Source organism: Augochlora pura, chromosome 9 (genome assembly GCF_028453695.1).
Source record: "Augochlora pura isolate Apur16 chromosome 9, APUR_v2.2.1, whole genome shotgun sequence".
In the NCBI taxonomy this organism is placed as follows: Eukaryota; Metazoa; Arthropoda; class Insecta; order Hymenoptera; family Halictidae; genus Augochlora; species Augochlora pura.
The window spans coordinates 11,681,639-11,698,974 of record NC_135780.1 but is presented as its reverse complement, the minus strand read 5'-3'; the positions used below and the strand labels follow the sequence as shown (position 1 = coordinate 11,698,974).

The 17,336-nt window shown below is 47.5% G+C and overlaps 1 protein-coding gene across 3 annotated transcripts; it reads right to left on the bottom strand.

Moving 5' to 3' along the window:
• Positions 1–106: 106 nt before the first annotated feature.
• Actn (alpha actinin) lies at positions 107–16,643 on the bottom strand. Of its 3 annotated transcripts, XM_078190218.1 has the most exons (15): positions 16,560–16,643; positions 16,115–16,239; positions 6,531–6,765; positions 6,052–6,387; positions 5,619–5,708; positions 5,104–5,189; positions 4,557–4,902; positions 4,211–4,487; positions 3,962–4,133; positions 3,653–3,889; positions 3,487–3,571; positions 3,313–3,416; positions 2,996–3,235; positions 2,630–2,926; positions 107–2,517 (listed from the first exon to the last, which is right to left on the bottom strand). In XM_078190218.1, the coding sequence occupies exons 2-15, from the start codon at positions 16,214–16,216 to the stop codon at positions 2,359–2,361; spliced, it is 2,766 nt and encodes a 921-aa protein (XP_078046344.1). In that variant the 5' UTR covers positions 16,217–16,239; positions 16,560–16,643; the 3' UTR covers positions 107–2,358. The 3 variants fall into 3 exon arrangements, with proteins under 3 accessions (XP_078046344.1, XP_078046342.1, XP_078046343.1); XM_078190216.1 differs by lacking the exon at positions 5,104–5,189 and having other exon boundaries at positions 5,623–5,708; XM_078190217.1 differs by lacking the exon at positions 5,619–5,708.
• Between the last annotated feature and the right edge of the window lie 693 nt (positions 16,644–17,336).

Below are 17,336 nucleotides of genomic sequence, written 5' to 3'. Positions count from 1 at the left end.
CTTTACAATATCTATCGAACCAGTTCGGTAAGTGGAGACAGGCAAAACAAGATTTCCGATTCGACCGACGTGTCGGAAGTTTGATATCAGCAGAATCGCAAATTGTAAGCGTACATGATCGATCGATGAGAATATGTACCACGTGTGCATTTTGCAGAACGAGATCTCTTTTTTTTCTGTTTTCTTTTTTCAACCGTACACCTACTTACATCCATTCATGCTATACGTACGCATTTTTTCCGATTTATTATTACATTTTGATAAACGTCAATATATTTCCATTCTCTGTGTACGGGAGTAATTAACGAGTGTGCGTATGTGTTTCTATGTTTGTGTGTGTACATGTTGGTGTTTGTGTCGAAATGTATACTGTTCAATTGAGTTTCCTTTATGCTCTTCTTTGTTTTTCCTTCTGTTTCGATGAATTGTCTCTGAACGAAAGTGTAGATGCGAGAAAATTAAGAAAGAACTCTCAAAACGCGTTAAGATAGACAATGAGTAAAGCGTTAAGCCTCAAGCGAAACAAAAATGGTTACAGTATACTTGTTTCCCTTTTCTCTCGAATAAAATAATTGCATTTCACACACGAGCATTTCTTTTTTTTTTAATGATCTTACAATAATAATAGTAGTAATTATAGTAGTAGTAGTAATGATTTGGACGACAATGATTCGACTAAATGATCGATTCTCGTTTCCCCTTTTCTTTTTGTTAAGCTGCTGCTAGTGTAGGACTCGTAGACTCTAGATACACATGACGCGAGTAATGGCAGCTGCTGCGATTGGAAGAGTTTTCACAGTGACAGGTCCTATATGTATATTACAGTGGCCGTTTCGTATGGTATCACTTCTCCCAAATATTTATAAAAATAAATACCTCGAAAAAAGTGGCGTTCGTTTCGCTACCGTGATTAATTATATCGGAACAATAATAAATAAATCATTTAATTCAAATAAATAAATAAATTTGCTTTCTTTAGCATCGTTTCGCGTTTTTGTATCATTTATAATGTAATGATCCTTCGCGAAGTATAAAGGCGGCGGGTAGTATCGTCGTCTCGTTTAAAAAATTCGTGTTCGCCGCATATTATTCATTATATAAAAAAATATGAACGTTTATGTTCGATTTTTTTCGAGCGTGTTTACAATGTTTTCTGGTTCCTTAGCGAGAAAGTCGATTCGTACGTGTTTGCAAGGATTACCAAAAAATGTTCGTTACTTGTTTGGATCGTTAGCGTCCGTAATTTATACACATACGTCATACATAGTGAAATTTGTATCTTTCTTTTTTATCTTTTTCCTCTTGCGACAACGCGAACCTCGATTTGTACCTTACGTTTTCAGTAATGTAACGCCTCCCGACTGTATCGAAAAAAGTAATGAAACAGAACTGTGTGCGACCCGCAGGAACACGCGTAGGAACTGTACTTCGAACACGATTACAACAATTAATTCAGTTCGACACGCAGAAGGGATCTTTTAATCTTGAACGAAAACATCTTATTCTCCGCTCGAACGAAATTTCTACGGTACGTAAGGCTACAAGATCAACGTCGACGTCGATCGGACGCGTCGCGAATCATTCGATCGCGTCCTTCCTCCTTGTTATCCCAATTTGCTTTTAGTTCTCCCTTGCCTCATTAAATATAATATTCATTTTCGGCACAGCTTCGTTGGTTCCTTTTCCCGGAACCCAAGATTTTTAGTATTCCCATTATTGGTACCCGTGTGACTTCTCTCTTGGTTGGGGGACGTTTATATACAATCGAAGAGTTTACTTATTAATTATAGGATTCGTCGTAGACATTAGGCAAGAAGCGGGCTCGTTCTAGGCGAGCCTGTTGCGTTCGAGCACGCGGTGTTCTTTGAACACACGACGGGCTACTCAGGGTAGGACATTTATTGTCACTGTACAGACTTTTACTTTCAAGCGGCTTTCCCGCCTGATATTGAGCGCGTCACGACGATTCTCGCCTCGTGTCTAGGGGGCGGTCATCCTAGGAAAATATCGGTGTATCAAAATTTCTCGATATGACTGCCCTCGGGTGTCCCATCGCGTTCAAACAACACCGTGAGTAAAAAATCTCGTTCGAACGCACATTTAAACTATTCGATGAGCCCCTTCCTTTTCGAAACGCTTCGAATGTCGTACCGCGCTCTCTCCTCTTTTCTTCTCTCTTTTTTTCTTCTAAACGATGGTTCTCCTTGAGGACGCGCTAACTTATTTCTGACTTTGTAGAGGTGCGTTCGAGTACCAAAAATCCGTAGAGCAATCTTTCGCGGGTTGTCGTTTGACTTGCTGTTCAACTGGGAATCGTCCGAAAACATGTTCTCTTCAGTTGCGTTTGATATGTATAATTTACAGATCGGATTCGCCGTACAAAGCGGTGGAGAACGAACGGTAATCCAACGCGCCAGGCATTGCGTTCGGTCCTTTGTAAGGCGGCATTCTCTGAATGCAATATTCGGCCTGGTCGGGCGGTAGTTCTCTCCTCAGCTCATCCGCCATGATGTATGGCTGCAACAGTTACACCATATATACAATGGAATAAATTTTTAACATAAATACAATAGGCTGTGAATGTTGAAATTGCGGAGAGTAGTAGAACTAATCTTAGAGATATAACAACCTTGTCTCCGGCCAGAATACGGAAGCTGTCGATGACTTGTTCAGCAGTGTCAGTGTCTGTAGACTCGCGCGTCATGAAGTCCAGGAACGCGTCGAACTGCACATAGCCGGAGTTGTTCGGATCGACAATAGCTAGAATACGCTGGAAGTCGATATCGCCTTGCCTGTCCTTTCCAATCGAGTAGCCCAAGGACACAAGACAAGACTTGAATTCTTCAGGAGCCAATCGTCCCGTTCGGTTCTTGTCGAAGTGGTTGAAACTGCTGCGGAATTCATTCAGCTGTTCTTGTGTGATACCCTAAAAAACGCAGAATATGAAATAACTCGGCGTTTAACATTTCGAAATCAATAAAGAATAACAACCAACCTTTGAATCTCTGGTGAGGATCTGGTTCTCGACTTCGTTGATGTTGCGATTGATCGAAGTCAACAGCTGCTCCCAACCGACTCGCAACGTTTCCATTGTGTACTGAGTATAGCGGTTCTCGAAGATCATACCTTCTTGTACAGCTTGGTGAATCTTCTCCAATTCCTCGAGATGAGCCTTGTATTGATAAACTGCTTGTTCGTATTCTTTCAGACGATGCAACTGATCCTCGAGGGTTCCCTGCAAAATCCAATTGCAACTCTGAGCACGGCTTCAGAGGATACATTTTCAAGATAGTGGCAAAGTCGTGTACTTACCTGGAGACCAAGACCAATAGCTGTAACAGCGTCCAACTGGCGTTCTATCCATGGACCAACGGCATTCGCCTTCTCAGCAAACTGTCGTCGAAGCAGTTCATTGTCTATTCATTCGATTAAGGAAATTTACGATCTATATTTCTTACTGATTTCATCTTGGTTTAAAAAGGATACTTTGTTGCTTGCGAAGTTCTGCTTGCAGTGTACCGTCACGTTGTGGAACGAGTTGCCTGACGTCGCTCCATTTCTTCGTGAGGTCCTGCGATCAATAACATATAAATGACAAAACAAGTTCTTAGTAGAATCTCAGAGACTGAAAATTCTAACAAGCTTTGTGTACCAATGCGGTGAGGGTCGTGTACGGATTCTCCAGACCTCCGGGGATCTGGAACTGTTTGACTATGGATTCGACCTCACGGACAAGTCCCACAATCGAATTGTATTCTTTATCAGCTTCTCCGAGAGTAGCTTTGAAAGCTGCGTGAGCATCCATTAATCCTTGGATCTCCTCCATCGTGTGAACGATGAACATGTCAACCAGATCTTCCCTTGTTCCATCCAGCCAATTGTTGAATGGCTATACAAAGAATCGAATTAAATGCCAATCCAATGTCTTTCTAAACTAATTACTTTCAAGCAAATCACTTACAGCAGCACGCTTAGCAAACTCGAGATGCAGCACGTCAATCTTTTCCAGAATACGTTCTGCTTCATCCAGTGCTTGGCGTCTGCGTTGAGTTAAGGTGCCCAAACGATCCCACTGGTCGCAGATTCGCTGACACCTAGCGTTAACAGACGCGCTGTCGTGGTATTCCAAGGTGCTAAACAGAAATATCGACACTCCAATGACTATCCTATTCATAAAAATATATTATTCATGTATTTCCGAAAGTATTACTTGAGTTCTTGTGCGATAGCAGCTATCTGTTCGACGCGGTCTTGATGAGCCGCGAGGTCGGACTCGAAGGCTTCATGTTTCTTCTTCAAAGCCTTCAACTCGTTCAGCTTGCACTGTCGGAAGTGCTGCGACGTGAGCATCTCTTCCTTGCCCGCGGTCCATTCTTCATGGGCGTCTGCTTTATGCTTGAACTTCTGGGCAAGGTGCTCCAGACGCTCGAGCCGCATCATCTCCGACAGCAGCCATTCTTCAAACGATTTCTCTGCCAGCTCCAGCCCTGCAATAGGTCATATAGTAACTCGAATTTTCTAGGCTCAATCTAATGGTTGCTAGGTCGATTGTTCACCTTTCCAGGCCTTGTTGATATCAGAGACCATCTTCCCTTCAGTCGGCATGTACGCGGGCCGATTGCTCAGCCTTAGTTTCGTCTGCAGCGTATTGAAATTCGTTTCGAGTTTAGCCTTTTGTTCAACACGCGGCGGCTTATGCTTGCGACGATACGTTCTGTACTCCTCGAGCTTCTTCTGGCAGCCGGCAAGAGAGTTGTCGGTCTGACGACTGGCTAGCCATGGCATTGTTCGACGTATCCATTCCAAAAGATCGGAAGCTAACCGCTCGTACTCTTCCATCAATCTCTCGTTCTCCTGGTTGACCTTCAGGACCTTGCAGATCCTGTTCGCGGCGGTCTCCGCCTATTGCACAGAACATCGTTAGCATTACGATAGACAGACCCGCTGATATACTCTGCTGTTAAGAAGTTCTCTGCTTCCTTTTTTTGTCGAAGGACAAGAAGAATCTTCTGAACAGCAGAATATAATCATGGCACAAGCATACGCAGAACATGAAGAAGATAGCTCGTAGTTACTGGTTAATGTCGGATGCAAAACACACACCTTCTGCGCGCCGCTAAAACAGTGGTAGTAGGAGGACACGTAGGTCATCACAGCCCTCTCGTCAGGCATTGCTGTGTTTCGCATATCTAGAAAACACACATTCAAAGGAGGCTCAAACCATGCGGTGTTAGCTGGTCAGTTGTCTGAAAACACGATACGATCTTCGAAAGAGAAGAAGGTTCTGGTGCGTGGAGAGTCTTTCGCGAGTCTAACGAGTGCCACTACTTGGGTACAGTGAACTCGTCGAACGAAGTACATCGATACAAGTCAGACAATTCTCGGCTTAGGGTGTTACAAAGTAATCACGGGTCCATGGTCAATGGTCAGGGTGTTAGAAGGTGAGTTAAAACGGTGTGAAGGGGCTCGTACACCTTGCGATCGACGACGTAACTGATTTAATCCTGCCTGAGATAGAATTTCTAGGAGTCGCTCGATCTCAACGCCCACAAGCCCCTTCCGAAGGTAAAGAGGTATCTCGAAAACGAAAAGTTAGGGGAACACGCATTTCTTTCCGCTGACCTGCTGAGCACCTTGGAACGCGTGGTAGTAGCAGGACACATACGTCATGATTGCACGCTCGTCCGGCTTGGGTGTGTTGATCAAATCTATACGATATCAATGGAACAATGCATTAAAGGATTTGAACGATACAGCAGTGAGAGCTTGATCCAGCACCCGGGCTAACGAACTTAGAGGATCTAACTTAGCGTAGTTTAGACGATCGACCGGGCAAATGAGCGTGTATAGCTAAATTGAAGGAGCATTGGCACGCTCAGTTTTGCAGTAAATTAATTCTCGCGTAACTATATATCCATGAACTAATTTCTTTACGATTAACGTTGATCATCTTATTATATATTGTTACAGCTGATAGTGCCGATGCTTCTTTCGTCGGTTGTATCTTGAACGAATGTTCAAGGAACCGGTAAGATTGAGCAACGTATTTACCATCGGGATCTAACATGCGAGGAATGTCGAGATACTTCTCAGCAACGTCGAAGGCAGTGTTCAGATTCTCTAGAGGATTATCCTTGCTAAGCTTATTGTAATCGATAAGGTCGGGACGATGACGATGAATAAGAGCGCAGAACGCCAGGCCGTCCTTGAACGACAGATGGAAGTTCTGCACGTTGACGTTCTTGTACGGCGCGGTTTTACGCTGACACCACAGCAGCAGACCCTCTTTCGCGGTCATCTCCTCCACGGAAATGTCTTGGATAGCGAACCGCAGAATTATGGTCCAGATCATGCCGAGAGTCATCTTCAGGTTGCCGTCCACGATTTCTAAAAACAGATCTTGCATTAGCTCTTGGAAACGTGGAGTCAAAGTGCCCGATACAATATTCCGCAGCCACTTTTAGGGTGTAACAGTTAAGTGACTGTGGTCATCGCGTTGGGATCGAAAGGGTAGCTAGGAGAATACCAACCCTCTGCTCCGATCGAGACCAATTTAACTCCCTTGCTGGCGATGTAGTCCAGCGCTTTGTTCACGTTCGCGATCTTGTGGAATCGCATCTTGCCCCGGTCAGGCCTCGGCAGGGTTTCACCTGAGATCACCTCGAGCAGCAGCATCAGCTTCAGCCCGTTCCTGAAGTCGTCCTCGATCGATTCGATGGCGGTCCCGGCTTTGCGGAGATGCGAGTTACACCAGGCTGTGAATGTCTGCGAACAATAAATCGTTGCTCATTAAATATTGTTAATTTTATTCATTGATCGTCGAGTAAATCGTTACGATCATAAGGGACGCGTCTTACTAACCCGTTTCACCCCTCAGATCTGTCGTATCCCTCGCGTTGACTATCAATAGGAAAATCGCTTCGTGCGCACGAATTGAATGCACCATTAATTTCCCATCGATTTGCAAATCCGTCTCCTCGTTCTACCATCGTGTCAACGGTATTGAGAGTTAAATTCAGCCGGGAAAATAGGGGATGAAGGATCTCCTTTGACTTTCCAAGAAAATTCACGCTTCATGATGTCATAATTCTGAGGGGTCATCGACTGTTTTGCAATACAAATTCCGCGTTGATCTGGTGCGACAAAAATCCTCGGAATCCATGCGCGACTAATATATTTTCCGGTAATTTCCGTAGAAAAGACCGCAAAAGAGATCGACGGCGAGGCACGAGGCTTGCTCGCGGCATGGTTCGATTAAATAACACGACACCCGACAGGACTTTATGACCAAGAAGAATTTAAAATGGGGAATTGAGCTTGACTGCTGCTTAGTGTATATTTTAGTAACGACCCCAATCCCACCTTCTATATATATCTTCTGTCCTGGTTCTTAAACCGTGCTTCCTATCGCTTGGACCGAAGAATTTCGAACCCTTCGTATCACCGACTCTAAACCGATCATTGATAACGCATACCGAGCAAATAATAACAGCACGAGTTTCGCCAATAGCATAGCTTAATTGGATAAAAGTTACTATTCGGCGAAGGGGTAACAAATCTTAGAATAAGTAACGATCTTTCAAAAAATCGACGCCTTTTTTTTTGCTAAAGAAATTCACAATTGCTGTTAATAGGGAAAACTGCGCGGTCGATCGTTCGTAAATGAATCATCGCATAACGAAGGGAGGAAGAGATCGTTGATTCGAGCGACAACGAATCCACGAGGGAATCACGGAAGATTGATTAAATCGCGACCAATTTAGTTGTCAAAATGGCGGCGGGGATCGGGTCGGGGGCGCGTGAAAAATGCGGGATCGGCGGTCCGCGAATTCTTTTTCTTTTCTCTTTTTTCTCTGAGTTCTCTCTCCCTCTCTCTCCCTCTCTCTCTCTCTCTCCCTCGCTCCCTGAGCACCGGAGGGAGAGACGACGGAGAAAAATATTAGGTGAAATTTAATACGGGCGGCGTGAAGCGCGACCGGCCAAAATTGGACATGAGCCACCTTAACTTCTACGAGACCGCTCTAAGATCTATTTGTAAAACATCGACTCCTCCCGCGCCGGGCGGCCGAGCATCTCGAAAACATCCTGCGCGATCGTTCACGGGCCGATTACACCTAGCAATCTCACCCACAACGATTTATTATCTTACGAAACCGATTCCACACGGACCACGACGCTCCAGCGCTAATATGAAAATCTGCGAACGCCACGTCAAAGCTTCCGAAAATCTATAATAAGTTTCAGCGAGCGTGGCCCAATGTTCTACCATTATAAAAAGTATCTTCGACGTTTGTTGACAACGATCTAACGTTATTAACCCGATTTGATATCGGCGCTTCGCCACAATTTCAATACAACTGCATTTTTCTATTGTCGACATTGAATTATTGCAATTCAATTCGAGCATGAAATAAAAAGAAATTTTTGCAAGTGACTGTAGAAGATCGTTGTGCAATAGTTCGCAGTAATTAAACGAATTTATGGCACCGCCTGCACTACCTGTAGGTGCAACTGTACTGTCCCGATTTCTTATCTAACATTCCGTCAAGGTAATACGAGGCCAACAGTCGATTTCCATATCTTTTTTGCAAAAAGGGAAACGTTCCCGTCGAAGATCAAGACGAAATCGATCATCTGCTGTACACGACCGGTTTTGATTTTTATTATTTCGCCTCGAGACCTCTCGATTAATTTTCGCGCGATCAACGTTACGTTCGGATCGACGTTAGTAGAAAGAATTGCCGTGCGATGCAAAAATTGGCCAGATCGAATGAATTTGCTGATTGAAAAATCGCGACCGGTCCGGAAGAGCGGCCGCGGCGATCGCGTTTCCCCGCCGCAAAAGCGCGGTGTTTCTGCTCCGAAAATACGCTTCGCGCGAATCCGCACGGCTGTCCCTTTCCGAACAACGCGGTTTCTGCCGCGTGTTCACGGCCGGATTACCGACTTTGATGTCTACAGTCTACTCCAACTGTGAAAATAACAGGTTACGCAACGAGCCTAACAGCGAGATTATCAAACTTTGGATTGTGCAATTGCATTCCTGGTGGCGCGAACTCGAAAGCTTTTCAACAAACGTGAGGTCTCGGCGTTGTTCGGATAAGAAGAAGTAGCAGCAGCGACATGATATAAAGAGCAAAAGAACGCGCGAGAGAGACGCCGTGGAAGACGATATTGCATAGCAACGCGTAAGAGCGAAGTTCAGCAGAAAAGGCCGCGTTATCGGTATTGTTGGCGAGCGAATTTGCAAGAAAACTCTTTCGCGGTTCGGTATACGGCACAAGAAGGTCAGTCGTCCGCCGAGCAAAGGACAAGACCCCGTGGTATAGAGTAGCAACTGTTGCACCAACCGCCCTTGCGTCCGGCGTCGAGTGTTCTCAACGTCGAAAGGGGGTTGATAAGGTGTATACGCGGCCCTAGGCTAGATGTCATTCTCGACGAATTACCCGGCGCTATCATCATTGTACAGCTCGCAGGTCGCGCGAGCACGCAGTGTCCTAGCTGTTGCGGTTAATTAAATGAATTAAACATGAAAATTTCAAGTCGAGCACGCGAGAAGATGAACGGCGTGCCGAAGAGGGTGCTAAAGGGTTCAACCGTCCTTACCCACCTGCCCCTTTGGCAACACCTGCCCCCCTCCCCACGACCCCCTCTGTTTCGTACTTTTCCCTGCGGTCCGAGTCGGTCGAGTTTCGCAACAACGAAACAGCAGTTCCCAGAATACGGTTTACCAACTACAAACGCGGAGCCGAGAGAATCCGAGACGCATCGGAGTTCTGTTCGCACGGTGGAAAATAACGATTACTATTTTGACAATTTATTGACAACGGTATGTTGAAGGAAGTCGGAAAAGAATGACCGCGGGCCAGAAAAAGGCTGGTAGACCGCGCGCTAAACGCTTCTCGTAAATATGGCTTACGACCGCCTTGTCGCAACATTGTTGGCGTCTTGCGTCCGCTATCGTGTCTCGTGCCAATCTCGCCGCGACGACGCCACGGAGGATCACGATTCATGCGGCGGATCCTCTTTCGGATCGTTGTATGTATTTCAAAGGGAAGACAAGAGCGAGCGCGAACGCGCGCCGCTAATTAGACACAGCCGCGATGTTCCGAGGTACATAACTGATTTTACAACCGGAGCCGTACCGTATTCTCCGCGACGATTCGAAACATGGCTGTTCGAAAGAGTCGTTGAAAGCAACGCGGTAAAGCAAAGCCGCTGAATGAACAGTTGGTAATCAAGCCCACCCCGAATCATCCCCCATGAAGGACGGGACCTTTCTGTCGCTGCGAAAACAGCTGATCGTTGTTTCCGTTCGCGAGCAGCTGTCCGACGGTCGTCGTATCGATCGGGGGAACATTTGGAGATATATCGTTCGATGAATCGCGGTCGATCAAACGCGGGCGATTCGAGGCAAAATGAATTCGAGCGTGCTCGCCGCGGCGGCCGATGGAAGTTCAACGGCTGAAAAGAAATTCAATGCCAGAGACTTTAAGAATAGACAGAATTCAGAGGCTGCGCGCGCGGTCGTGCGCGCGCGCGATATTTAGAATTCGGGTTACGTGAATTATGTGCATCGTATTTAGGGCGTTTCGTGTTTAACTGCATTTATTTTCGGCGCGGCCGCGCCGGGCCTCTACTTGTAAAAATCCCGCGAGAATGATGCGCCCGCCCGCGTCGCGTTTCACGCGAATCATCTGCCCTCGTTGGATCATTCGAATTAAGATCTCGATCTGGTTCGCGGATTTATCCGCGAGAGATTTACACCGTCCATCCACCATTCGATTCCAATCGATTCTTTCCGTTGGCGAAGCGTTCCAGATCCATTAAAACGTAATCTATAAACAGCTAATGCTCTCGTCTAGTCGCTGAAATGATGACGGTGGAAAGGATGGATTCCCATCGCCATTGTCTCGTTTCGACAGAAAAAGGACAATAGACGGGAGCAGATGGTGCTTGTCCGTCGAGGGTGGTTTACGCGCGGAGCGGGCCGTGAACGCAGGCTTGCCCCAATTTTCCGGCGTCCAGCCGCGGGATCCGTGTGTCGCGATCGTTTCTACAATGATCGATAACGTGCTCCGCGGAAAACATGTTATTCCGACGACGGTTTACGTTACAGTTTGCCGAAAATATGCTCGGATGATCGTGGCGAGCGGGGAACGCGACGCTCTAGCGATCTATTTCCGTACGATATCGACGGGGGCGAACGGAAACGCGGCGAACATTCATTCAGGAAACGATCCACTGGCATTTTACTATACACTAGGGCGCTCTGAATCATTTCGGGTCGTCCGTGCGCAAATAATAGTTGGATGCTGGCTAAAGATCTCTGGTCCAACAAAGATCTATAGGATTTTTGTTACAACCAGCGTGATGCTTATCTTGGCAAGGCCTTCCGTAATCTTGCACCCATAGCAGTTACGACATAGATCATTAGAGAGACACCTATTCGCAGGAACAACCCTTCATGACAGACGTTCGCGTGAAAGTGGCCCGAGTTTCGGATAATGGTATTTATCGATTGCTTCCGAACGATCGGGCTCGCTCAACTAAAAAGTTCGATAGCCCCCGACGCGATGGAAAAGTCATGCACGCCGGGGTAAAATTTTCAGGCGGGTCGAGAGCCGGAACACTTGTTGCATGCTCACCCGGTTCGTCACCCTGACGACGCGGGGTTTCCAGCCGGCCGCGCGTACCGCCCGACAATAAAACAATAATTTCGCATAATTACCGCGCGACCTTTGCCGGCGCGAGCGCGGACCCGGCTGAAAATAGAGGATCGCGTGGGCGCCGTGCCGCACTCGCAGCCGAAACGTAATCTTCGGGCTCGAGGAAGAGAGACGGGGCTTAATCATCGCATAACAATCGGCTTAGCGTGAGCATGAGCTCGCGCGCGCGCGCGCGCGCGGTTCACCCGGTTCCAATCTGAGATCTGGCGCACAGCCTAAAACTCCTCTGCGAAAGGTTAACGATCTTGTTCTTGCCCCTCCGCGAGGATCGAATCGATCGCGGATCGAATCGCGGGGCGGCGATCGACAATGGCGACGGGACGCCACGCGGGTCCAACAAACGCGGTGCGGATCCGCTCGTCGAATCCGCTCGAGGACGCCGTTCTGTGCCGTGCCGTGGCCACGGACCATCTCTAAAAATATCACCGTGTCTTTTCTGCTTGAGCAGAACACGCTTCTGCGACATCGCGCGGCGGAAAAACGATCCGCTTGCGCGTCGAACGAACCCTCCAGCTTGCGAAAATCGCGAGGATCGAAAGAATCCAGGGGGTCCGAGGTGCGAACGCGCGATTTACTACGTTTTGCATGGATCTAGACACCTGCGCGTGCGGGAGCATCGAGGTCACGCTTACTGGGACCATTTCGAATGCGTTGCACTTGATGGCAGTCCTCTAAATACATATTTGAACCGAACCGTTTAGCGCAATGCGTTTCTTTCGGAGGGAAATCCGAGTGAGGGGAAACGTACACGCCGATGCGTTTCACCGGTTCGATTCGCGGTGGGCCACCCTGTATATCGGCTATTTATACGGTAACGCCGGTCGTCGCGTCGCTTGGACGGAAACGACGAGGATAGCGCATCGTCGAATTCCCATGTCGAACCTTACGTTAAGAGTCCTTGTGTAAGTAACGACAATACTATTTAGCAGTGAACGATAACGGCTCGATAAGCCCGTTCCTCGGCCTTCGAACATGAATTTTCAACCGTTTTTAGATTAGCGGACTCGAGGACTCGACGGCGACGATCACGCGAACGCTCGTGCGATCAATCGTTCCCGTTTTTATTTCCCATTCGGCGTCAATTCTTCTCGATCGTTTCCTCGATCTAATCTGTTGTAACGCGGCTCGGTATGCCGCCCCCATCTCTCTTATCTGTTGCAACTAAATTCGTTTGAACGATGTTTGACCAGATGCCAAGTCAACACGAAGACGATACAAGGAACTCGAACCCGTGTTCCCGGCCTGGGAATGTTTCAAAATAATTCCGATAAATATCAACGGAAGCTTCGATTTATCATCGTCCCGGAACTTCGATGCGCAATTAAAGATACGGGTTCGAGATTTATAGCGATCCCCGGGGCGAAATGGAGTACTTGTTTCCAACGTGGTTTCCATTTGAAAGAGAATCAACCGGCCGTCGTCCACGGTTCGACACCTCCCGTCCGCCATTTTTGAAATGTTTCCCGCGTCACGGTGCCTCGACAAACGCAAGGACGTTTACTCGTTTGAACGTCTCCGGCTCCGGGCAGTTGGCTACTCTTCTTTTTTTTTTTTACAGAAAATCCGCGTCGAACGGTTCGTGAACGGTACGAAAACAGTTCGGAAATAGTCGCTGCGAAGCACGTGGCAGCGGCATGAAAACCGGCGGCGAAGACGAAACACGGAAGGGGACGGGGATCGATCGGCGAAAAGGGGGCGACACGACGTGCCGCATCGCCGATAGATCTTTAAATAATTTTGTCGGTGCAACGAACGGTTCCCGGAGAGCAATTCGAGGTCGTCGTGTTAGGTGAATCAGCCTGTATATGGGAAACGAAGCAGCCGACTAGTTCCGTACGGGACGGTTAACTGTACAATTTCTCGTAAAATCTCGGCCGCGCACGGGCGCGCGTCAAACATTCCAGAGAACAAGCCGATAGCGATTTTTCCGAGGCCGATGTCGGAACGGGTCGCGCGAGCCACTAAATTTCAAACGCCTATCTCCCGTTTTCTAATCGTCCACGACGCGCGAGCTTTCCACGGATTGCCCCGAGGGGCACTGTCGAAATCGGGAGCACCAAAGCCACGCCCACTCCGGGATACTTGCGATCGGAGAGCGATAGAATACGCTTGTTTCATTGATATTCCTATTCAAGATCGATTCGATACAGGAAGCGATGTACATAAATGCTGGTAAACGTTAGTTTAACAACGTAAGGTTGCCCTAAAGGCCAATAAAGATATCGACCTGTTAAAAGAATTTTAATCTAAAAAGGAAGTCCCAAAAACGATTATCATAGCTTGCGGCGACTAGATCTCGTCATCGTTGCCTCCGGGGACATTTCGAGCCAAGTAGGTAGAGAGATTAATAAGAATGTTGTTTAAATGTTGCAAAACGGACGGCCGAGGATGCCGAGGTTTGAACCGCATACTCCTCAATCATCTGATCGTTTTCGTTCGATTTTCTGGCGCTGAGGGAGTCGCATCTCGAACCGAAACGCCGTCGCTTGCCAAATTTGCGGACGTTAATTACCCAGGGTCGTCGGAATCGTGCATTGTCATCATCATTGTAAACGTCGCGCGCTAGACGCACCTTGGCCTGCTAGCGTGCACCAGGTTCCTCCGGGACTACCAGGGACCCCCCGAAGCAAGACAATGATCATGACATCGATACCGCTCTATTTTACGTGGTTGCGAGCAGCGATAAATTCGCGGGCATAAATTTGGAAGATGCACGTCGCCCGTTCCTCGAAGATCCTCGACCGATCGATGCAACGTTTGATCTTGGTCTCGGAAGATCGACGACGATCCGTAGCCTCGGGATCGATCGATCAATTCTCATTGTTACTCTGGATCGTCGAGGTCGAAATCGATTCCTGGGAACGCGAACGAGCGTGAACGTCACTGGAATGACTCAGTGCGCGATTATTTTCGTCATAAAGTCTGAAAATACGATCTGAAGGGCTCCCGAACGGCGATCCGCGTAAACCGAGTCGGACCTGAGAGAGCCTTGAGCCCATGCCAAAAATTAGGAAAACGTCGTCTTCAACGCGTACTTGAGGCTGCTCTACTTTATCAATTGACACCGCATTAATCTGACTACTACGCTGCGTTCTGTCCGGGTCTTCCTCTCTGTCCACTTTTTATCCGGCTCTCCCACTCTTTCTTCCAACGTAATTAATCATCGAGAGCCCTCTCTGCCCGGAATCAAACGTCTCGTGTTACATCGGACCTGATTTGCCGTTTTTTCGTTTTGGGGGTTCCGCGCGCGACCGTGCTTGACATCCAGAAACAATCCCGTTTCGAATGATTCGCCGGCGAACGGAATCCGAGGCTATCAATTCCATCCTGTCCAATTAAGAAAATTACGCGGTTCGCTCAACCTCGCCGTCCGATTCTATTGCGATTCGTTAACATCTATCATCTATCCCCAATATTTCATCTGTACTATAATTCAAATGAGCTCCGTCCACGTAACTATGCTGTTCTCTGTTGCAGCTCGAATTTTCGAAACGTTTCCCACCCGAATTTCCCGCCTGAATTAAGTAACGAATACTCCATCTGTTTACATCCGCGACGAAACCGCGTCAGCGTGTTAACAAAAATAATACGTTATCTGTTTGTCAAGTATCTCCTTCCAAAGAGAGCTGGCCATAAATTAAAAATACCACTCGAACCATGAATCAAAAACAGATTAAAACGGTCATCGTACTTTCACTATCGCTTACGTGAATTCGCGAAGTCAGAATTGTATAAGATATTTCTCGGTACGTGGTACCATGCAAAGTATGAGTCGTTCGCACACGATAACGTTCTGAGAATCTTTTGGCAACCGTTGCTATAATTTGGGCGTAAACTGCATCGTCTGGCAAGTCGTATCAATGTACACGATTTATTGGAATTAATGACTCGCTTGATCGATCGGCTAACAATCTATGATCATAAACATTCTCGTGCATGGCAAACGAACGCAATAAAAATTTGTCAACGAACCGAATACCTATGTCGACATCGACTTACTGCGCGCGACAACGGGGAATTAAATATTTTCGAATTTACAGAGGGCTGTCGTCAAGGTTATGTGCAGCGAACCTGCCGAAACGAACCGAATCGATAGGGACACTCGATGGATCGCCTCTACGATTGAAACGACTGCGGTCGTTTTTCGTGGAACTCGATTCACGTGGAATTTCTCTTATCGAGCAAACGTATCGCGGATTGAAGCCGGTTGGTTCGATCGCGAACGTAACGACGGAATGATTGCGATAATCGAATCGAAAGTTCTCGCCGGGAAGACAGCGAGGGAAGTCTAGAGACGGGCGCAGGCACGGGCACAGACGGCACGGTAAAAGCATCGGTTACGAAATAAACATGGGAGATCGTGATCATCCAATTGGTTTACTCACCTTTTTCTGCTGTTTTTCCCAAGCAGGATCCAAAAGACCTTCCCTCTCCCACTCTTCCTCCGGCTCCATGTATCCGTCCCCGTAAGCTTCCATGTCGTTCATCCTTCCACGGATATCTCACGTTCCTTTAAACGCAAAACGAGTTTCCGTGTCACTCGGTGTAACGACGATTGTCGGGTTTGGTTATGGAAATTACGCGGGTATTCCCTACACACGGCTCACGACAACCAGAAACATAACGACGACATTCAATGTGTGTACCGTCGATAAAGGGACAAAAGATTTGTTCCACGGGCGTAATGGAAAAAGAGAATGGGTAACCGATGTATAGGGTACGGGATGCGAGACCGAAGAACAGATAGATATGAAAATGATAGATACGAGAGGATGACCGACTGCGGGAACACAGAGAATAGGTGTACGTTTTGTAATCGTGAAAACGTACCCGCTAAGCCCAGAAAACGTTCGGTTCGTGTCGTTCTTTCTCTCGCGCTGACCCCTCTGCCACGAGTCTGACACACGATTTGCTCGCCGGCGCACGAGCCCCCCCCCCCCCCCCCTCCTCTCCCACGCTCCCTCCCCCACTGTCTCTCTTTCTCCTTTTCTTTTTCTTTCACCCCCTCCCTCCCTCGCTCATTGTAGGGTACCGTCCCGCACCCCGACCACTAACACCCCGTCGCCCACCCAAGATCTGGTTCCCATGCAGCAGCTTCCGTGTCCAACCCCCGCGAACTGCTCGCGATCGGGTCAAGCATTCCGAATATGTGTAAACGTTTATTAACCGGAGGATTAGAATCGACACCGTACAACCATCCCGCCTTCCTTTTAATTCATATTTTTCAAAGTGGCGCGCATTAGAATGTTCGATCTGCGATTTTATGATCCGCCGAAGAAAACAAATAAATTATCGAATCTATCCAATAGCAAATACCCGCGAGATTTTCGAGCAGCAGGTAGAATCCCTTGTACGATCGTGTCTCCTATCGTCGTTGGGGACTGTTACCGTTTTTTTCTAATCGACACTCTTTTTAACGTTGAGATAGACGCAATGCTGTCGTTTCACAGATTGCTCCAACATCGAGCAAGTGAACATCTGAACGAACCCAAGCACACCGTTCGAAACTAACCTCCGTTCTTCTTTCTAGAACGTGAATCCCGCGCAACAGGCAGCTCGGTGAATACCAAGATATCGAAAATAGTATCGAAGGCGACTAAGGCACCT

What these genes read in the sequence shown, in the direction of transcription:
- Actn (XM_078190218.1), bottom strand. Translation starts at nt 16,216, where the DNA reads ATGAACGACATGGAAGCTTACGGGGACGGATACATGGAGCCGGAGGAA. An exon ending in TCGCATGTTAGATCCCGATG is followed by an intron (nt 5,709 to 6,051) that starts GTAAATACGTTG and finishes GATATCGTATAG; the next exon opens with ATTTGATCAACACACCCAAG. An exon ending in TCCTCACCAGAGATTCAAAG is followed by an intron (nt 2,927 to 2,995) that starts GTTGGTTGTTAT and finishes TGCGTTTTTTAG; the next exon opens with GGTATCACACAAGAACAGCT.